At 44.4% G+C, this 19,167-nt stretch overlaps 3 protein-coding genes across 3 annotated transcripts; all 3 read left to right on the forward strand.

Moving 5' to 3' along the window:
• Positions 1–235: 235 nt before the first annotated feature.
• LOC111179144 (proline-rich protein 23C-like) lies at positions 236–1,148 on the forward strand. The gene has a single exon (XM_022582475.2). The coding sequence runs from the start codon at positions 363–365 to the stop codon at positions 1,146–1,148; it is 786 nt and encodes a 261-aa protein (XP_022438183.2). The 5' UTR covers positions 236–362.
• A 4,040-nt stretch (positions 1,149–5,188) lies between these two features.
• On the forward strand, positions 5,189–6,228 carry LOC149749437 (proline-rich protein 23C-like). Its single transcript, XM_089911078.1, has one exon. It carries the CDS (start codon positions 5,443–5,445, stop codon positions 6,226–6,228), a length of 786 nt encoding a protein of 261 aa, XP_089767204.1. The 5' UTR covers positions 5,189–5,442.
• Positions 6,229–15,712: 9,484 nt separating this feature from the next.
• LOC149749438 (proline-rich protein 23C-like) lies at positions 15,713–19,167 on the forward strand. The gene is made up of 2 exons (XM_089909930.1): positions 15,713–15,753; positions 18,069–19,167. Exons 1-2 carry the CDS (start codon positions 15,713–15,715, stop codon positions 19,132–19,134), a joined length of 1,107 nt encoding a protein of 368 aa, XP_089766056.1. The 3' UTR covers positions 19,135–19,167.

Here is a 19,167-nt window from a genome sequence, read left to right on the forward strand (position 1 = left end):
AGCCTTGGAGGGGGCGGAGCTTAGCGTGACATTTTGCGACTAGGATTCCACTGGCTTCACCTGCAACATCTTTCGCTGTCTGTCGCGTAGACGAATCGGCGCGAGGAGCTGAAGATTCGAAGGCGCCAGGCCCAGCCTAGCGACAGACGCCGCTCCCCTAGAAACCTGAACTGCAGGACCCCGGGGAGGCGGCCCCGGAGCTCCGAGGACTCGTCCCGTAGCGCGCAGTCCTGCCGTCCCCGCATCGCGCCGCCCCGCCCCGGCTTGCCTCAGCCGTCGTCGGAACCCGTCACAGCGTGCAGGATCGAGCGCCCCCCTCGCCCTCTGCCAGGCCCCGGGAGCGCTGTCCGTCGGTCGAGGTCATGGGCAGCCGGCCCCGCAGCCCCAGTGCCTACCCTGCGGACTGGTGGGGACCGCAGACCGAAGGACCCGGCCCCGCCAAGCGCCGCCGCACGGAGGGGCCCGAGGGCCCCGAGTCCGAGTCCGAGGCGGCGCCCAGCCTGGACAACCTGACGGGACCTCCGACCGCGGACGCGCTCACTTCCGTAGCGGTCCTGCCCGCCGGCTGTGCCCTGCACCTGTCCCTAGACGACGTCGACGTGCTCCTTGAGCCCGAGCCCACGTCCGTGCTGCAAGTGTCTCTCGGAGATCACACCCTCATGCTGGTCCCCGAGGCCCTCCTGGCCTCGGGTGTGGAAGGCCCGTGGGGACAGGGCCTGGGACGGGGCGCTTTCCTGAGCCCTCCCGGGGAGTACATGGCCCTGGAGCCGGGATTCTGCTGCGCAGCTGTCCCAGAGATCGCCTGCCAAGAAGAGGCCAACAAGGAGGACGCGGACGCCGAGTTCCTGCCGCCTGGGATGGATGCTGAAGCCGGCTCCGTCGCCGGGCTCCGCAGCCCCACCGCAAGGGTGTCGGGCCCCAGCGCGCAGGGCTTTGTCCCAGAGCCCTGGCCTCGGGCGCCCACCCCTAGTCCAGAGAAAGGCTCTCCTCACCACGACGACAACCTGGGCTTCCACCTTCTGGAGCCCTTCCCCGACTCACCACTCCAACCTCTACCTCCCTCTCCGAGTCCTCCGGGTCCTCACGAGCGCCCCCAACGCCCTCATGGTCCTAAGCGCAAGGCCCAGAGATGTCTGTTCCCGGAATGAACTGCACCCCGGTACACACACACACACACACACACACACAAATTCTGGCTACCATCCTGGAGGCCCAATGGATTTCCCAGCGTCTTTTACACTGAATGTCCTACAACCTGGAAATTAAGCATCTCGTGTGCCAACAACTCCTTTTCCCCTCCTGACTGGCTATAGTAGCAGGAGAAGACGTCAGGAAAAGAAAGCAGACTCTAGACCTCATCTCTGAAATGGAAAATCTGCCCAGGGATACCGGACAATGTGTTTTCAGACATCTGGACTTCTTTACAAGATCATTCTCAGGCCTATCCATTCCCGCTCGTTTGCATCAGTTATTTTCTCTCAAATTCTACTCTCTCCAGCACCATACCGTTGCTACCCTATTTCTCCCCAAACCAAAAAATAAATGGATTTCTCATGTTATATGTTTTCCCATGAATTTGTAAAGATTTTTAGCCATGGCTTTTCTCTTTCTTGGTGCTTTGAGCTTCTCTCCTGGAAAACTGCAAAACAGTATGATGATTACTATACATAATTGTATGATGTTTGTTCATAGCTTCCTCTTAACCTGAGGAAGTTCTCTTCCAGCCAAGTTCACTTTTCATTATGAATAAATGTTGGATTTTATCAGATGTTTTCAGCACGTATTAGGATACGCATTTCGTTTTTAAATCTGTTCCTCTGGTTATTTTCACTCACAGACTGATGTGAAATGTCTGCATTCCTGCTATTCCACATTATTCATACCTTTTAAATTCTACCCTGAGTTTTTTCTTTTGTAAATCAAACCTCTAACTTTTAAAACATTAATTTAGGGGCCTCTCTGGTGGCGCAGTGGTTAAGAATCTGCCTGCTAATGCAGGGGACACGAGTTTGAGCCCTGGTCCGGGAAGATCCCACATGCCTCGGAGCAACTAAGCCCATGAGCCACAAGTACTGAGCCTGCACTCTAGAACCTGCGTGCCACAACTACTGAGCCCTTGTGCCGCAACTGCTGAAGCCCACACGCCTAGTGTCCGTGTTCCACAACAAGAGAAGCCACCGCAATGAGAGGCCTGCACGCTGCAACGAAGAGAAGCCCCCGCTCACTGCAAATAGAGAAAGCCCACATGCAGCAACGAAGACCCAACACAGCCAAAAATAAATAAATGAAATTATTAATTAATTTTTTTAAAAAAAGATGAGGTATCATTATTCTCGGCAGGTGCAACTAACCTACATGCTTCTTCAGAGGATGCATGTTCAGAAAATGGCGGCATTAGCATATCCTTAGGGTGGAGGTTTTGGCCCTCTGACATCAAACGGCCACCGATCAGACACTCTCGCATGCCCGAGGGGAGAGTCGGTTGTCCCAACCAGTCTTAACCAGCTGAAGTTCAAACTGGACAACTGACTCCAAGTTCCAAGAAAACGACTCGGGCAAACATCTTAAGACTCTTACATCAGAGGTACTTATCTATAGGGGTCGTGAAGAGGCCTTGTAACTTATCGTTTAGGCTTCATGATGCTTGGAGGATATGCAAGTTTTTGTACAAACAGTTAAAGTGAGCTTGACCAGTGAAGGCAGTTTACAGTTCACTATTTACTAATTAAGTTATAGTCTAATGGATGTAACTGATGACTACCATATAAGTTTCATAATGACAAGGTAAAGAGTATGAGTCGAGGTAGGAGGGAGGACAAAATTACTGAAGAGGAAGAGAACTAAGAAGCCAAGATGTGGGGGGAGGAGGGATCCATGACAATATTAAACTCACCACAAATTATAGCAGATGTGGAATGAGTGAGAATTACAATGAATCAAGTGCTAAAGTCTTCAAAGACTGTGATAGAGACATTTGCTACACATACATTTGATAAGTGACTGGTACTAGTATGACTGAACCCCAACTTCTTTAAACAATATTTTGTTTATTTACAGAATGTGGTAATACTATGAAGGCCACAGAGAGAGGGATGAGATAGAGAATAAGTGAAGAAACCATTCCAAACAAAATGGTCAGAAATGCCCTTTTCAAGAAGGTGCTCTCGGAGTTGGTCTTTGAAGAAGGAACCAGCACTGCAAAAAACTGGAGGAAAAGTTGAAACCTAATTTTTCTAAGTAAAAAAAAAAAGATGGGAATATTTCAAAGAATTAAATATAATATTGGCTAATAAGCGTATGAAAAAAATGATCCACCTTGACTGGCAATCAGAAGTGCAAAATGAGAACACAATGATATAGCATTTTACTACACGAGGTTGGAAAACAGTTAAGAGTCTATCAATAAGAAATGTTTACAAGGATGTAATGAAATGGAAACATACTCCGCTCACAGGAGTTTAAACTGTGAAAAATATTTTGGAAAAAAAAAAGAGGAAGGCATTACCTATTAACACTTTTTTTAATTTTATTTTTTTTATAATTTTTAAATTTATTTATTTATTTATTTTTGGCTGTGTCTGGTCTTCGGTGCTACATGCTGGCTTTTCTCTAGTTGAGGCCAGGAGGGGCTACTCTTGGCTGCAGTGCGCGGGCTTCTCATCGCAGTGGCTTCTCTTGTTGCGGAGCACAGGCTCTAGGCACACGGGCTTCAGTAGTTGTGGCGCACGGGTTTTGCTGCTCTGCAGCATGTGGGATCTTCCCAGATCAGGGATCAAACCCGTGTCCCCTGCACTGGCAGGCAGATTCTTAACCACTGCGTCACCAGGGAAGTCCCTACCTATTAACTTCAAAAGACACACATAGGACCAATTAGTAATTCACTCTTAGGTGTATGCTATAAATGTATGAGTTAAGAGTTCATGATTTAAAACCAGATAAGTCTGCGTTGGATGCCTATATCTAACACAAACTTGGTACATATTTAATTTTTGAAACCTCACTTGACCACTCTGAGCTTCAGGTGTAGTGAAAAGTAAAAACGATCATTTTTTTTTCAAAGAGGGCAGGAAGAAACTTTTGCAGGTCATAGATACTTTTATGGTTTTGATTGTGGTGGTAGTTTCACGAGTGTATGCTTATCTACAAACTCAAGTTGTTTATATTACATGTGTACAGCTTTTTGTATGTCAATCATACCTCAACAAAGTGTTGGGCTACCTTTCAAGAAAAAGATCATTTTCTGGACTTCCCTGGTGGCGCAGTAGTTAAGAATCCGCCTGCCAATGCAGGGGACACGGGTTCGAGCCCTGGTCTGGGAAGATCCCACATGCCGTGGAGCAACTAAGCCCGTGTGCCGCAACTACTGAGCCTGCACTCTAGAGCCCAAGACCCACGACTACTGAGCCTGCGTGCCACAACTACAGAAGCCCGTGTGCCTAGAGCCCGTGCTCCGCAACAAAGAGAAGCCACCGCAACGAGAAGCCTGTGCACCGCAGCGAACAGTAGCCCTCGATCGCCGCAACTAGAGAAAGCCCGCACGCAGCAACAAAGACCCAACGCAGCCAAAAATAAATAAAAATTAAAAACATTTTTTTAAAAAGATCATTTTTTAAACCTCAGTAGAACGGTTGACATATAATAAATACTGAATAAAACAATTTAATTATACTAAGGTTGTTTTAATTTTATAACAGCTTTTATCTTCAGGAAGGAACTGCCACAAATATTTTAATATTAAGACAGAACTTTACCTAAACATATATGAGTATTTTCCATTTACTCCTGAAATGAAAGACCAAGCATTAAAGGAATTTCATGGGACATTTAGATAGGTCCGTTTTATGTTGCCAAGGGGGTGGTCTATTTGAGTGGTTTTTTTCTCTAGAATGCCTGAAATCAAAGGAAAATATTAACCTTAAAGGTGACTAATATTTAAAGTTCCATTTCCGGTGTATCTTTTTTTCCTCTAAAAATGAAGTACACGAGTATTCTGCCCCCTGTTAGGACTACAACAGTAGCTTCCTACCAACCACAGCCCCGGCTATTGGGCAGCACAGACACCGCGAGTTCTACGGGGCGGAGCCTTGGAGGGGGCGGAGCTTAGCGTGACATTTTGCGACTAGGATTCCACTGGCTTCACCTGCAACATCTTTCGCTGTCTGTCGCGTAGACGAATCGGCGCGAGGAGCTGAAGATTCGAAGGCGCCAGGCCCAGCCTAGCGACAGACGCCGCTCCCCTAGAAACCTGAACTGCAGGACCCCGGGGAGGCGGCCCCGGAGCTCCGAGGACTCGTCCCGTAGCGCGCAGTCCTGCCGTCCCCGCATCGCGCCGCCCCGCCCCGGCTTGCCTCAGCCGTCGTCGGAACCCGTCACAGCGTGCAGGATCGAGCGCCCCCCTCGCCCTCTGCCAGGCCCCGGGAGCGCTGTCCGTCGGTCGAGGTCATGGGCAGCCGGCCCCGCAGCCCCAGTGCCTACCCTGCGGACTGGTGGGGACCGCAGACCGAAGGACCCGGCCCCGCCAAGCGCCGCCGCACGGAGGGGCCCGAGGGCCCCGAGTCCGAGTCCGAGGCGGCGCCCAGCCTGGACAACCTGACGGGACCTCCGACCGCGGACGCGCTCACTTCCGTAGCGGTCCTGCCCGCCGGCTGTGCCCTGCACCTGTCCCTAGACGACGTCGACGTGCTCCTTGAGCCCGAGCCCACGTCCGTGCTGCAAGTGTCTCTCGGAGATCACACCCTCATGCTGGTCCCCGAGGCCCTCCTGGCCTCGGGTGTGGAAGGCCCGTGGGGACAGGGCCTGGGACGGGGCGCTTTCCTGAGCCCTCCCGGGGAGTACATGGCCCTGGAGCCGGGATTCTGCTGCGCAGCTGTCCCAGAGATCGCCTGCCAAGAAGAGGCCAACAAGGAGGACGCGGACGCCGAGTTCCTGCCGCCTGGGATGGATGCTGAAGCCGGCTCCGTCGCCGGGCTCCGCAGCCCCACCGCAAGGGTGTCGGGCCCCAGCGCGCAGGGCTTTGTCCCAGAGCCCTGGCCTCGGGCGCCCACCCCTAGTCCAGAGAAAGGCTCTCCTCACCACGACGACAACCTGGGCTTCCACCTTCTGGAGCCCTTCCCCGACTCACCACTCCAACCTCTACCTCCCTCTCCGAGTCCTCCGGGTCCTCACGAGCGCCCCCAACGCCCTCATGGTCCTAAGCGCAAGGCCCAGAGATGTCTGTTCCCGGAATGAACTGCACCCCGGTACACACACACACACACACACACAAATTCTGGCTACCATCCTGGAGGCCCAATGGATTTCCCAGCGTCTTTTACACTGAATGTCCTACAACCTGGAAATTAAGCATCTCGTGTGCCAACAACTCCTTTTCCCCTCCTGACTGGCTATAGTAGCAGGAGAAGACGTCAGGAAAAGAAAGCAGACTCTAGACCTCATCTCTGAAATGGAAAATCTGCCCAGGGATACCGGACAATGTGTTTTCAGACATCTGGACTTCTTTACAAGATCATTCTCAGGCCTATCCATTCCCGCTCGTTTGCATCAGTTATTTTCTCTCAAATTCTACTCTCTCCAGCACCATACCGTTGCTACCCTATTTTCTCCCCAAACCAAAAAATAAATGGATTTCTCATGTTATATGTTTTCCCATGAATTTGTAAAGATTTTTAGCCATGGCTTTTCTCTTTCTTGGTGCTTTGAGCTTCTCTCCTGGAAAACTGCAAAACAGTATGATGGTTACTATACATAATTGTATGATGTTTGTTCATAGCTTCCTCTTAACCTGAGGAAGTTCTCTTCCAGCCAAGTTCACTTTTCATTATGAATAAATGTTGGATTTTATCAGATGTTTTCAGCACGTATTAGGATACGCATTTCATTTTTAAATCTGTTCCTCTGGTTATTTTCACTCACAGACTGATGTGAAATGTTTGCATTCCTGCTATTCCACATTATTCATACCTTTTACATTCTACCCTGAGTTTTTTCCTTTGTAAATCAAACGTCTAACTTTTAAAACATTAATTTAGGGGCCTCCCTGGTGGCGCAGTGGTTAAGAATCTGCCTGCTAATGCAGGGGACACGGGTTTGAGCCCTGGTCCGGGAATATCCCACATGCCTCGGAGCTACTCAGCCCATTAGCCACGACTGAAGCCCGTGCACCTAGAGCCCATGCTTCGCAACCAGAGAAGCCAATGCAGTGAGAAGCCCGTGCACCTCAACAAAGAGTAGCCCCTGCTCACCGCAACTAGAGAAAGCCGGTGCGCAGCAATGAAGACCCAATGCAGCCAAAATTAAATAAATAAAATTTTTTAAAAATAAAACATTAATTAATTACCATATTTGTTTCACATATTTATAAAAGAAATAAAATCTACAGGTAAAGCTGAAAACAAGATGGTTTCAGTTTTTTCAAATATCAATAGTATTTATATTCACCAACATGCTTTACCATTTCCTCTCTACCTTTTCATTCTTATATTCCACTCTCAAAGTCTAGCCTCAATTTTCTTCTTGCTGATGAATATACGTTAATAGTTCTTTCCACTGTACCCTATGTGTAGTAAATTATCTTTGTTTTGTAAATCTCAACATGTTTTGTGTAGTACACTCTCTTAGTCTTGTATATCTGAAAATGTTTTATTATATATTCATTCCTAATTCTAAAGTTTTATTTAAGTACTTTAAAGACATTACTCCATTGTTCTGCCATTTTTTATTGTTGTTGCAGGCAAGAGGTCTCCGCCAATCAAGTTGTTATTCCTACTATATTTGATTCAGCTGTTCATTAGCACGTTTTTTAATTTAGTTTTATTTTTTATTGAAGTATAGTTGATTTACGTTGTTGTGTTAGTTTCTGGTGTACAGCAAAGTTATATATTTTTTTCCATGTTCTTTTACATGGTTATGGTTTATTACAGGATATTGCATATAATTCCCTGTGCTATACAGTAGGACCTTGTTTATCTGTTTTACAGTGAATACATAATAGTTTTGTATCTGCTAATCCCAAACTCCTAATTTATCTCTCCCCCACCCTCTTTCCCCTTTGGTAAGCATAAGATTGTTTTCTATGTCTGTGAGTCTATTTCTGTTTCGTAAATAAGTTCATTTGTATTATATTTTAGATTCCACATATAAGTGATAACTTATGGTATTTGTCTTTCTTTGACTTACTTCACCTAGTACGATAATCTCTAGGTCCATCCATGTTGCTGCAAATGGCATCATTTCATTCTTTTTTATGGCTGAGTAGTATTCCATTGTATAGGTATGCCACATCTTTTTATCCATTCATCTGTAGATAGACATTTAGGTTGCTTCCATGTATGGCTTTTTTTTTTCATTTATTTATTTAATTTTTGGCTGTGTTGGGTTTTGTTGCTGCACGTGGGCTTTCTCTAGTTGCAGTGAGTGGGGGCTACTCTTCGTGGCAGTGCGCAGGCTTCTCATTGCGGTGGCTTCTCTTGTTGCAGAGCACGGGCTCTAGGCACGCAGGCTTCAGTAATTGTGGCATGTGGGCTCAGTAGCTGTGGCTCATGGGCTCTAGCCTAGTGGGCTTCAGTAGTTGTGGCACACGGCCTTAGTTGCTTGGTGGCATGTGGGGTCTTCCCAGCCCAGGGCTCAAACCCGTGTCCCCTGCACTGGCAGGCAGATTTTTAACCACTGCGCCACCAAGGAAGTAGCCAGTTGGCTATCTTAAACAGTGCTACTATGAACACTGGCATGCATGTATCTTTTCAAATTAGAGTTTTCTCTGGATATTTGCCCAGGAGTGGGACTGCTGGACCATATAGCAACTGTTTTTAGTTTTTTAAGGAATCTCCATACTATTCTCCATAATGGCTGCACCAATTTACATTCCCTTCAACACTGTAGGAGAGTTCCCTTTTCTCCACACCCTCTCCAGCATTTATTATATGTGGACTTTTTAATGATGGTCATGCTGACCAGTGTGAGGTGATAACCTCATTGTAGTTTTGATTTGCATTTGTCTAGTAATTAGTGATGTTGAGCATCTTTTCATGTGCTTTTTGGCCTTCTGTATATCTTCTTTGGAGAAATGTCTATTTAGGTCTTCTGCCCATTTTTTTTTTTTTTGCAGTACGCAGGCCTCTCACCGTTGTGGCCTCTCCCGTTGTAGAGCACAGGCTCCGGATGCGCAGGCTCAGCGGCCATGGCTCACGGGCCCAGCCGTTCCATGGCATGTGGGATCTTCCCGGACCGGGCACGAACCCGTGTTCCCTGCATCGGCAGGCGGACTCTCAACCACTGCGTCACCAGGGAAGCCCTGCCCATTTTCTGATTGGGTTCTTTGGGTTTTTTGTTATAGAGTTATATAACCTGTTTGTATATTTTGGAAATTAAGCCCTTGTCAGTGACATCAGTTGCAAATTTTTCCCCCATCCATAGGCCGTCTTTTCATTTTGTTTATGGTTTCTTTTGCTGTGCAAAAGCTTGTAAGTTTGATTAGGTCCCATTTGTTTATTTTTGCTTTTATTTCTATTGCCTTGGGAGACTGACCTATGGAAACACTGCTACGATTTTTGTCAGAGAATATTTTGTCTATGTTCTCTTCTAGTTTTATGGTGTCATGTCTTATATTTAAATCTTTAAGCCATTTTGGGTTTATTTTTGTGTATGGTGTGAGGGACTGGTTTTTTTTTAACATCTTTATTGGAGTATAATTGCTTTACAGTGGTGTGTTAGTTTCTGCTTTATAACAAAGTGCATCAGTTATACATATACATATGTTCCCATATCTCTTCCCTCTTGCATCTCCCTCCCTCCCACCCTCCCTATCCCACCCCTCTAGGTGATCACAAACCACCAAGCTGATCTCCCTGTGCTATGCGGCTGCTTCGCACTAGCTAGCTATTTTACGTTTGGTAGTGTATGAGAGAGTGGCGAGGGACTGTTCTAATATCACTGATTTACATGCAGCTGTCCAGCTTTCCCAGCATCACTTGCTGCAGAGACTGTCTTTCTCTGTTGTATATGCTTGCCTCCTTTGTCAAAGACTGACTGTAGGTGTGTGGGTTTACTTCTGGGCTCTCTATTCTGTTCCATTGATCCATATGTCTGTTTTTGTGCCAATACCACACTATTATGATTACTGTAGCTTTGTAGTATTGCCTGAAGAAGGAGGTTATGCCTCCAACTTTGTTCTTTTTCCTCAGGATTGCTTTGGCAATTCTGGGTTTTTTATGGTTCCATATAAATTTTAGGATTATTTGTTCTAGTTCTGTGAAAAATGTCATGGGTAATTTGATAGGGCTCGCATTAAATCTGTACATTGCCTTGGGGAGTATGGCCATTTTACAATATTGATTCTTCCAATCCAAGAGCATGGGGTATCTTTCCATTTCTTTGAATCATCTTCAATGTCCTTTATCAGTGTTCTATAGTTCTCAGCATATAAGTCTTTAACCCCCTTGGTCAGGCTTATTCCTAAGTATTTTTTGACATTTTAGCATATTTTAAAATGTTTCTTTTCCTTTGGCATCCTACAGTTTTACTGTAACATGTCTAGGGGTAGATTCTATTTTTATTTGGCTCGATGGATTTGGTTAACTATCAATATGGGAAATTATCTCTTGCCTGAAATCCCACAAAATCTTAGGCTCTATCTCTTATAATAACACACATCCTCGGGCTTCCCTGGTGGCGCAGTTGTTGAGAATCTGCCTGCCGATGCAGGGGACACGGGTTCGAGCCCTGGTCCGGGAAGATCCCACATGCCGCGGAGCACCTGGGCCCATGAGCCACAACTACTGAGCCTGCGCGTCTGGAGCCTGTTCTGCAACAAGAGAGGCCACGATAGTGAGAGGCCTGCGCACCGCGATGAAGAGTGGCCCCCACTCGCCACAACTAGAGAAAGCCCTCGCACAGAAACGAAGACCCAACACAGCCAAAAATAATAATTAATTAATTTTTTTAAAAAAACACATCCTCATGTCTGGAAATCCAATCAGATAAATAGTGGCACTGCTCAATCTCCCATGACTCTTAACATCTTAATATCATGTGCTGTATGCTTTATCAACTCCAGCTTTCTATTTTTTAATCCAATTAATACTTTAATCAAGTTTCTTCTGTTTATACTTCTACAAGAATGTATTTATTTCAAAGAATTTTTTTCAAGATTTTACTTCCTTATTTTTGTTTCAAAACTTCCCCACTTAGTATTATAAACTCCTATTTTTGTTTCATGGATAGTATTCCATCCTTTATGTTTTGAAATTATTTAAACATTAATTAATGGCTCCCTTAATTCAATTTCCTCACAAGTAAAATCTCCTATTCTTTGTTCTTTCATCACTTTGGATTGCCGCATGTGCTTGGTCATTTCATTGGTGGGTGCCTTTTGAGTGAGAATTCATCTTCTTCATCTCACAGTTATAATTTTTTATAATTTCCACTTCCTAGTGGAAAACAACTCAGAGCCATGGCTTTTGGAACTCTAGAACGTCACAGGTCTAATCCCCAAGCAATTACATGTCACAAATCACAACTGGCCATTTGCAGTTTCCATCTGTCTTTCCTGATCAACCACAGGTACAACCTTGAAATAGCGGTCACTGCCTCTTCAACCTCTGATGATTGGCAATGGGCTGATTTTGAGCCCCCTCAAAAGAACAGAAATCCCAGCTGCCATTATATATTTTAGTCTCAGTGCCCCAAATACATCAAAATATCAGCTGTCCATTCAGAGATTGGATTTTCTACTCTGTCTCTGGTCCCTGCAAGCTTGTGTCTTTCTTTTCAAAGTAGATGTCTATATTTAATATGCTTTAATATTTCCTATCATTGCTCTCTGCCTCCAGTAGAAGGAATCCCCTGTACTACCATCTCATCCACAATTCCCACCACAATTCCACAATCTCTCCTCCTTACCCCCATAACATAGCAATCAATCAGACACAAGTCCCAGCCTAATTATCTGATTATTATGAAGAGGGAAGATGGCCCTGTTTGCAAAATTATACCTTCTATTGCAAGAGCCTCATAATCTACATTAGAAATAACTGAGGGTACCCATTTTTAGCAACATGTGAACCAAATAGTACAAAATATCCTCAAGAGGAACACTCATGAAACTGATGGATAAAAATTATTTTAATATTTTAAAGGCATATCACAGCTAGTAAAAATGTAAGAGAAATCTTCCAAGGTCAAAAATGATGACATATCACAAACCCAGACAGGAAAGTATATGCTAAAACAAGAAGGTACATGGGGATACCTAACATTCTATGATGACCTAGAGCTTTGGTTTTAATGGCCCATTTATGGGGGAGCGAATAAAAGTCCGGGTCACACAGCCCTGAAAAAAATCCCAGGCTTCCAGAAAATACCTCCAATAGCTAATCTAACAAGAAAAAAAAACACCTCATAAAACAAAAGGAGATGGGACATAAATGTATCTGTCTCAGCCTTGGCTCCAGGTAGAATTGAACAGAATAGGGGGTAGGTGACAGTTTAGTTCAAGATATTCTCTGGTAGACGGTTAACCTGGCAAAAGTAAAACAAATTTTCTCTGAGAATACAGCTTATACTCAGGGCTAAGTACCTTCTCAGAGATGACCTTCCAGTGATTCTAAGCTTATAATCCAAAATCAGAGAACACATAAGGGAAGAAACCACCATAAGTAAGAAAAAATGAGAAATATTCAAAACAAGGAAAAGGTAAATCAGTCCCTCAAATGATTGAAATTGATGAATTATCATATATAAAATATCTTAAAATAAAATTAATATGATTTGAGGACACAAAAGAGGGCAACATAAGTGTAGCTAAGAAAAAATAATAAAAGATATGGCAACTTTAAAAGGGAACTAAAAGAAAATTTCTGGGGATTAAATTTGTAAACATGGAAGTGAGAAATACAATTAATGGGTTAAACAACAGTTTAGACAGAATTAAAAATGGATGGGAACACTGAACTAGAGAAGTCACCCATAAAGCTTTTGCACAGTAAAGGAAATCATAAATAAAATGAAAAGACAACCCACAAAATGTGAGAAAATATTTGCAAACGATGCGACTGACAAGGGACTAATCTGCAAAACATACAAGCAGCTATTGCAGCTCAATACCAATAAAACAAACAACCCAATCCAAAATTGGGCAGAAGACCTAAATAAACATTTCTCCAAAGAAGACATAAATATGGCCAAAAAGCACATGAGGGACTTCCCTGGTGGAGCAGTGGTTAAGAATCACCTGCCAATGCAGGGGACACGGGTTCGATCCCTGGTCCGGGAAGATCCCACATGCTGCAGAGCAACTAAGCCCGTTTGCCACCACTACTGAGCCTGCACTCTAGAGCACGCGAGCCACAACTACTGAGCCCACATGCCACAACTACTGAAGCCTGCATGCCTAGAGCCCATGCTCCGCCAACAAGAGAAGCCACTGCAATGAGAAGCCCACGCACTGCAGTGAAGAACAGCCCCCGCACGGCCTCAACTAGAGAAAGCCCGTGAACAACAAGGAAGACCCAACACAGCCATAAATAAATAAATAAATCTATATTTTAAAAAAAACACATGAAAAGATGCTCAACATCACTAAATATTAGAGAAATGCAAATCAAAACTTCAGTGAGGTATCATCTCACACTGGTCAGAATGGCCATCATTTAAAAGTCTACAAATAATAATTGCTGGAGAGGGTGTGGTGAAAAGGGAACCCTCCTACACTGCCGGTGGGAATGTAAGTTGGTGCAGCCACTATGGAAAACAGTATGGAGGTTCCTTAAAAAACTAAAAATAGAACTACCACATGGTCGAGCAATCCCACTCCTGGGCATATATCTGGATAAAACTCTAATTCAAAAAGATACATGCACCCCAGTGTTCATTGCAGCACTATTTACAATAGCAAGACACAGAAGCAACCTAAATATCCATCGACAGAGGGGTGGATAAAGAAGACGTGATATATATATATATAATGGAATACTACTCAGCCATAAAAAAGAAATAATGTCATTTGCAGCAACGTGGATGGACCTAGAGAATATCATACTAAGTGAAGTAAGTCAGACAGAGAAAGACAAATATCATATGATATCACTTATAAGTGGAATCTAAAAAGATGATACTTATTTACAAAACAGAAACAGAACCACAGACTTCAAAAACAAACTTATGGTTACCAAAGGGAAAGGTGGGGGGAGGGATAAATTAGGAGTTTGGGATTAACATATACACATTACTATATATAAAATAGATAATCAACAAGGACCTACTGTATAGCACAGGGAAGTCTACTCAATATTCTGCAATAACCTATATGGGAAAAGAATCTGAAAAAGAATGGATATATGTATATGTATAACTGAACCACATTGCTGTTACACTGGAAACTAACACAACATTGTAAATCAACTATACCCCAATATAAAATAAAAAGAAAATGGAAACACTGAGCTAGAGAAATCATCCATAAAGCTAAGGAGGGTAAAAACGTAAAATATGAAAGGGAGACTAAGAGACATTATGAGAGAGGGAGTAGTTCTACTACATGACTGTTGTAGATAGAGAGGGGGAACACTGAAAGCACAGGAAGTAGCTTTATTCACAGAAATAATGAATGAGAAATTCTCCAGATGTGATGACAGAAAAAAATCAGTCACTCATTCATTCAACAAACATGCATTAAGTGCCTACTATGTACCAGGCACCTTTCCAAACTCCAGGAGTACAGCCAAGAACAAAATAGTTAAAAATTACTGCCTTCATGGAGTACAATAATTCACACAAGAAGTAATGGTGACTTACATTAAAGTAATAGGAAGAGGAGTGATATGAAGTGGCATGTAGTTGGATACATTCTGAAGACAGAGAAAATAGAATTTCCTCATGCAAGAGGTGAGAGAGATTCTAGGATAACTTTAGGGTTTGGGACAAGGGCAAAAAAAATGCAATTGTTATTTTCTGCAATTGGAAAGACCTGAGGGTAGTATATATAGAAAAAAATGTTCAATTTTGGACATATGTCATGTGAAGTGCCTGTTACATATTCAGTGGAGATGTTTAGTAGGAAGTGAGAGATGGGAGTCTAGAATGCAGGGGAGTGGTATAAGATAGAGATACACCAGTGTTCTGTAAGAACTACCTAATGTGCATTTTGAAATCACCAAGAATTATGACAGCATCAAGACAGAGTGACAGAGGGACTTCCCTGGTGGTGCAGTGGTTAAGACTCCATACTCCCAATGCAGTGGGCCTGGGTTCGATCCCTGGTCAGGGAACCAGATCCCACATGCATGCCACAACTAAGAGTTTGCATGCCACAACTAAGGAGCCCACAAGCAGCAACTAAGACCTGGTACAACCAAATAACAATAGAGAGAGAGAGTGACAGAAAGCCAAGAGTAAAAAACACTTAAGGAGTGAGGGAGAGGCGTCCTACAGTTGGAAAGAGGGTACAGGACTGCACCAAGACAGATTAGACAGTGGTTATACTCTGATGATGTGAAATTCAGGAATAATGGAGATATGAATGGGAAACATCAATGAGGAGCAAGAATAACATACACTGTACCTCCAGCCATGGCTACTAGGGGTATGTGAGAGAAAATAGCCTCCACTTGAGAAGCCTCCAGGGAAAAAAGGGAACTCAGAAGAAGCAGGTTTCAGTTATAAAAAGAAAGTTAAAGGGAATATCAGGGAAGTTGAAGAGTTTTTAGTTCTGTGATTGACTATGAGTTCCAGAAGGCAGAATGAAAAGGAGAAGGATATGAGGTAGTGAGAAAAGGCCAGGTACTGAGTATTTGAAGATTTTAAATCTGAGATATTAGGGATGAACAGTTTCCTACAATGAACAGGAGTAAAAGGCATGATGAAATTAGTCTTCATGATCCTATGGCAGGTAGAGGTGGCAAGACTTTCAGCATGGAAGAAAGGGAAAAGAAGCCTATTTGCAAGAATATACATAGTTCTGGGACATAGTATAGTGTCCTCATTCAGGAAGCACAACAACTTTCAAGATTGATAAATTTTTAAAAATACACATTTAGACAGACTACTATAAGCCCACAAAACACCAAATCCAAAGAGAATATTTTTTATAAGCAGAAAGAAAAGACAACTACAATAAAAAGGCAATTCAGTCAGACAACTGACTTCTCAGAAACAGCAATGGAAGACAGTAAACAGTGGAATAATAGCAGTACTGCTAGAAAACAAGTGTTTTGACCAGGAATTCTTTGCTTAATAAATCCATTTTTCAAAAACGGTCATAAACAAAGATTTTGTCGACTAAAAAACTTATTATGAAAGTATACTAATGTAATTAGTATTGTATTATTATATGTTAAATATTGCAAACAATGTATTAAAAGTATTAATTGTGTGAAACTGCTTCTGGTTAGACAATTAAATCAGTGCATCATAATAGATGAAAAACATATCCACACGTAAACCAAAAAGTATGTAACCCAGGAAATGATGCAGTTCAAAGAGAAAAGATTTTTTTTTTTTTTTGGCCATGCTGCGCAGCTTGTGGGATCTTAGTTCCCCGACCAGGGATCAAACCCGTGTCCCCTGCAGTGGAAGCACAGAGTCTTAACCAACAGACTGTCAGGCAAGTCCCAGGAAAGCACTTTTCAATAAAAGAATTGGGTCAACATGCACAATGAGGAAAAAATTGAAATTGAATCACTGTCTCATCCATAGAAAACAATCATTTTTAAATCTGGATTTGGATAAAGAGTTTAAATTTTGAAAAGCGAAGATTTAAATATTCGGAAGATATAAAAATTATCTTGGAATAGGGAGTATTTCTTAAACAATACACAAAACTTACAAAGCATAGAGAACAAAACTAATACATCTGAAACTATATTAAAGTTAAGAAATTCTGTTTATCAAAAGGCACTATAAAGAATGTGAATACAAACAAGCCACAAAATGGGAAAAGATAATTTCAACACACATAAATATAAAAGAAGTTCCAAAATTCAGTAACATCCAAAAATGGGCAAAAGACATAAACACATACTACACAGATGTTACACAAGTGGCCAATACATATGAAAACATGATCAACCTTATAAGTAATCAGAGAAATACAGTATAAATAAATGATGAAATACCATCAGATTGGAAAATGCTTAGAAATCTAACCATACTAAGTGTTGGCAAGGATGTGGTGGAAAGGGAACACTTACCCACTGCTCACAGAAATATAAATTAGGACAACTATTTAAGAAAGCAGTCTGGCTTTATCTCCTATTGTTACAGTGCCACACACTACTACCCAGCAATTCCACATCTAGGTTTTTTGCCATAAGCGTATAGGTAAAATGTCAAAGATCTCTGTTTTAAAGTTAAACATGTCTGTATTTAATTCCCAAGTCCAACACAACCCAGGTGTTTAATTTTGTAAAATTTCCTTCTCTCCTCTGACCTTCACTAATGAGAAGTGAATAAACTAACTTTCTAAACACTCATTATAACACGTCAGACAGCAAGTTTAAAGACAAAGGCTAACTTCATGATAAAATTTCCGTACTGTTATTAATAATTACCACATACTGGTCTCCAGAAACAACAACAAAAACTGCAATCAGTCCATTTCACTTGAATATTTTCAAGTTTTTTTACCGAAGAAAAATTGCATTTCTAATTTGTCTCCTGGGTGAAAAGAATTTCAAGAACCTTGTGGGTGGGGTTGGGAAGGAGTGACTGGTGATGGGATAAAGGCTTTTCATAGCCTCATGGAAAATCTTAGAAGACATTGGACATAAGCTACTTCTAAAAGTAAGCAAGCAGTTGATGAGATTGTATTTTGGATATTTTCCCAAGAATAAAAGTAATAAAGGCCACTGGGCCGCATACGGGCACCCAAGGAGTATTATGCTACACTTTCGTTTAAAAAAAAAACAAAACTCTCCCGCTACTGCATTGCACTAACGCTGATCCGATCCTACCTCTGGCAGAAGGCGGGGCTTACACTGAGACTTCCCGGCAGCCGCAGGTCACATGACATCCCATGTTGTTAATCATCCAGCGCGCATAGGGGTCAGCGTGAAGAGCTGAAGATTCCAACGCCCAAGGCCCAACCCAGCTGCAGACGCAGCTCCGCTAGAAACCTGGACTGCGGTACTCTCGGGAGGTGACCCCAGAGCTCCGAGGACTCGAACCGCATCGCGCTGTCCTGCGCCCCATCCGGCCCGTCCCAGCTTGCCTCACCTGTCATCGAGACCCGTCACAGCGTGCAGGACCCAGCGCCTCCTCGCCCTCTGCCAGGCTCTGGGACCGCCGCCCGCAGGTCCGTCGGTCAAGGTGATTGGCAGCCGGCCCCGCAGCCCCATCGCCTACCCTGCGGGCTGGTGGGGGCCGCAGCCCGGAGGACCTGGCCCTGGTAAGCGCCATCGAACGGAGGAACCCGAAGCTGAGGCGGTGCCCAGCCTGGACAACGTGCCTGAGCCCCTGGCCAAGGGCGCGCTAACCTCCATGGTGGTCCTGCCCGCCGGCTGTGGCCTGCACCTGCCCCTGGACCACGTCGACGTGCTGCTGGAGCCCAAGCCCACGTCCGTGCTGCAAGTGTCTCTCGGAGATCACATCCTCATGCTGGTCCCCGAGGCCCTCCTGGGCTCGGGTGTGGAAGGCCCGTGGGGACAGGGCCTGGAACGGGCCGCTTTCCTGAGCTCTCCAGGGGAGTACATGGCCCTGGAGCCGGGATTCTTGTGCGCAGCTGTCCCAGAGATCGCCTGCCAAGAAGAGGCCAACAAGGAGGACGCGGACGCCGAGTTCCTGCCGCCTGGGATGGATGCTGAAGCCGGCTACGTCACAGGGCTCCGCAGCCCCGCCGCAAGGGTGTCAGGCCCCAGCGCGCAGGACTTCCTCCCAGAGCTCTGGCCTCGGGCGCCCAACCCCAGTCCAGAGAGAGGCTCTCCTCACCACGACGACAACCTGTACTTGCACCTTCCGGAGCCCTTCCCCGACCCACCACTCCAACCTCTACCTCCCTCTCCTTGTCCGGGTCCTACGAGCGCCCCCAACGCCCTCTCATGGTCCTCTGCTCAAGGGCGGAAAATGCCTGATCCCGGAATGAACTGCCTCCCACAATTCCTTGCACCCAGCTTCCAGCACTTAGTGATCTACCTAGACTCACTTTGAGCCCATGCCACCGCTCAGAGATGCAGCATCTTC

This window comes from Delphinapterus leucas, chromosome 4, assembly GCF_059928025.1.
Source record: "Delphinapterus leucas isolate spDelLeu-1000000601 "Yukka" chromosome 4, BTC_Dleu_Yukka2, whole genome shotgun sequence".
NCBI classification, from domain to species: domain Eukaryota; kingdom Metazoa; phylum Chordata; class Mammalia; order Artiodactyla; family Monodontidae; genus Delphinapterus; species Delphinapterus leucas.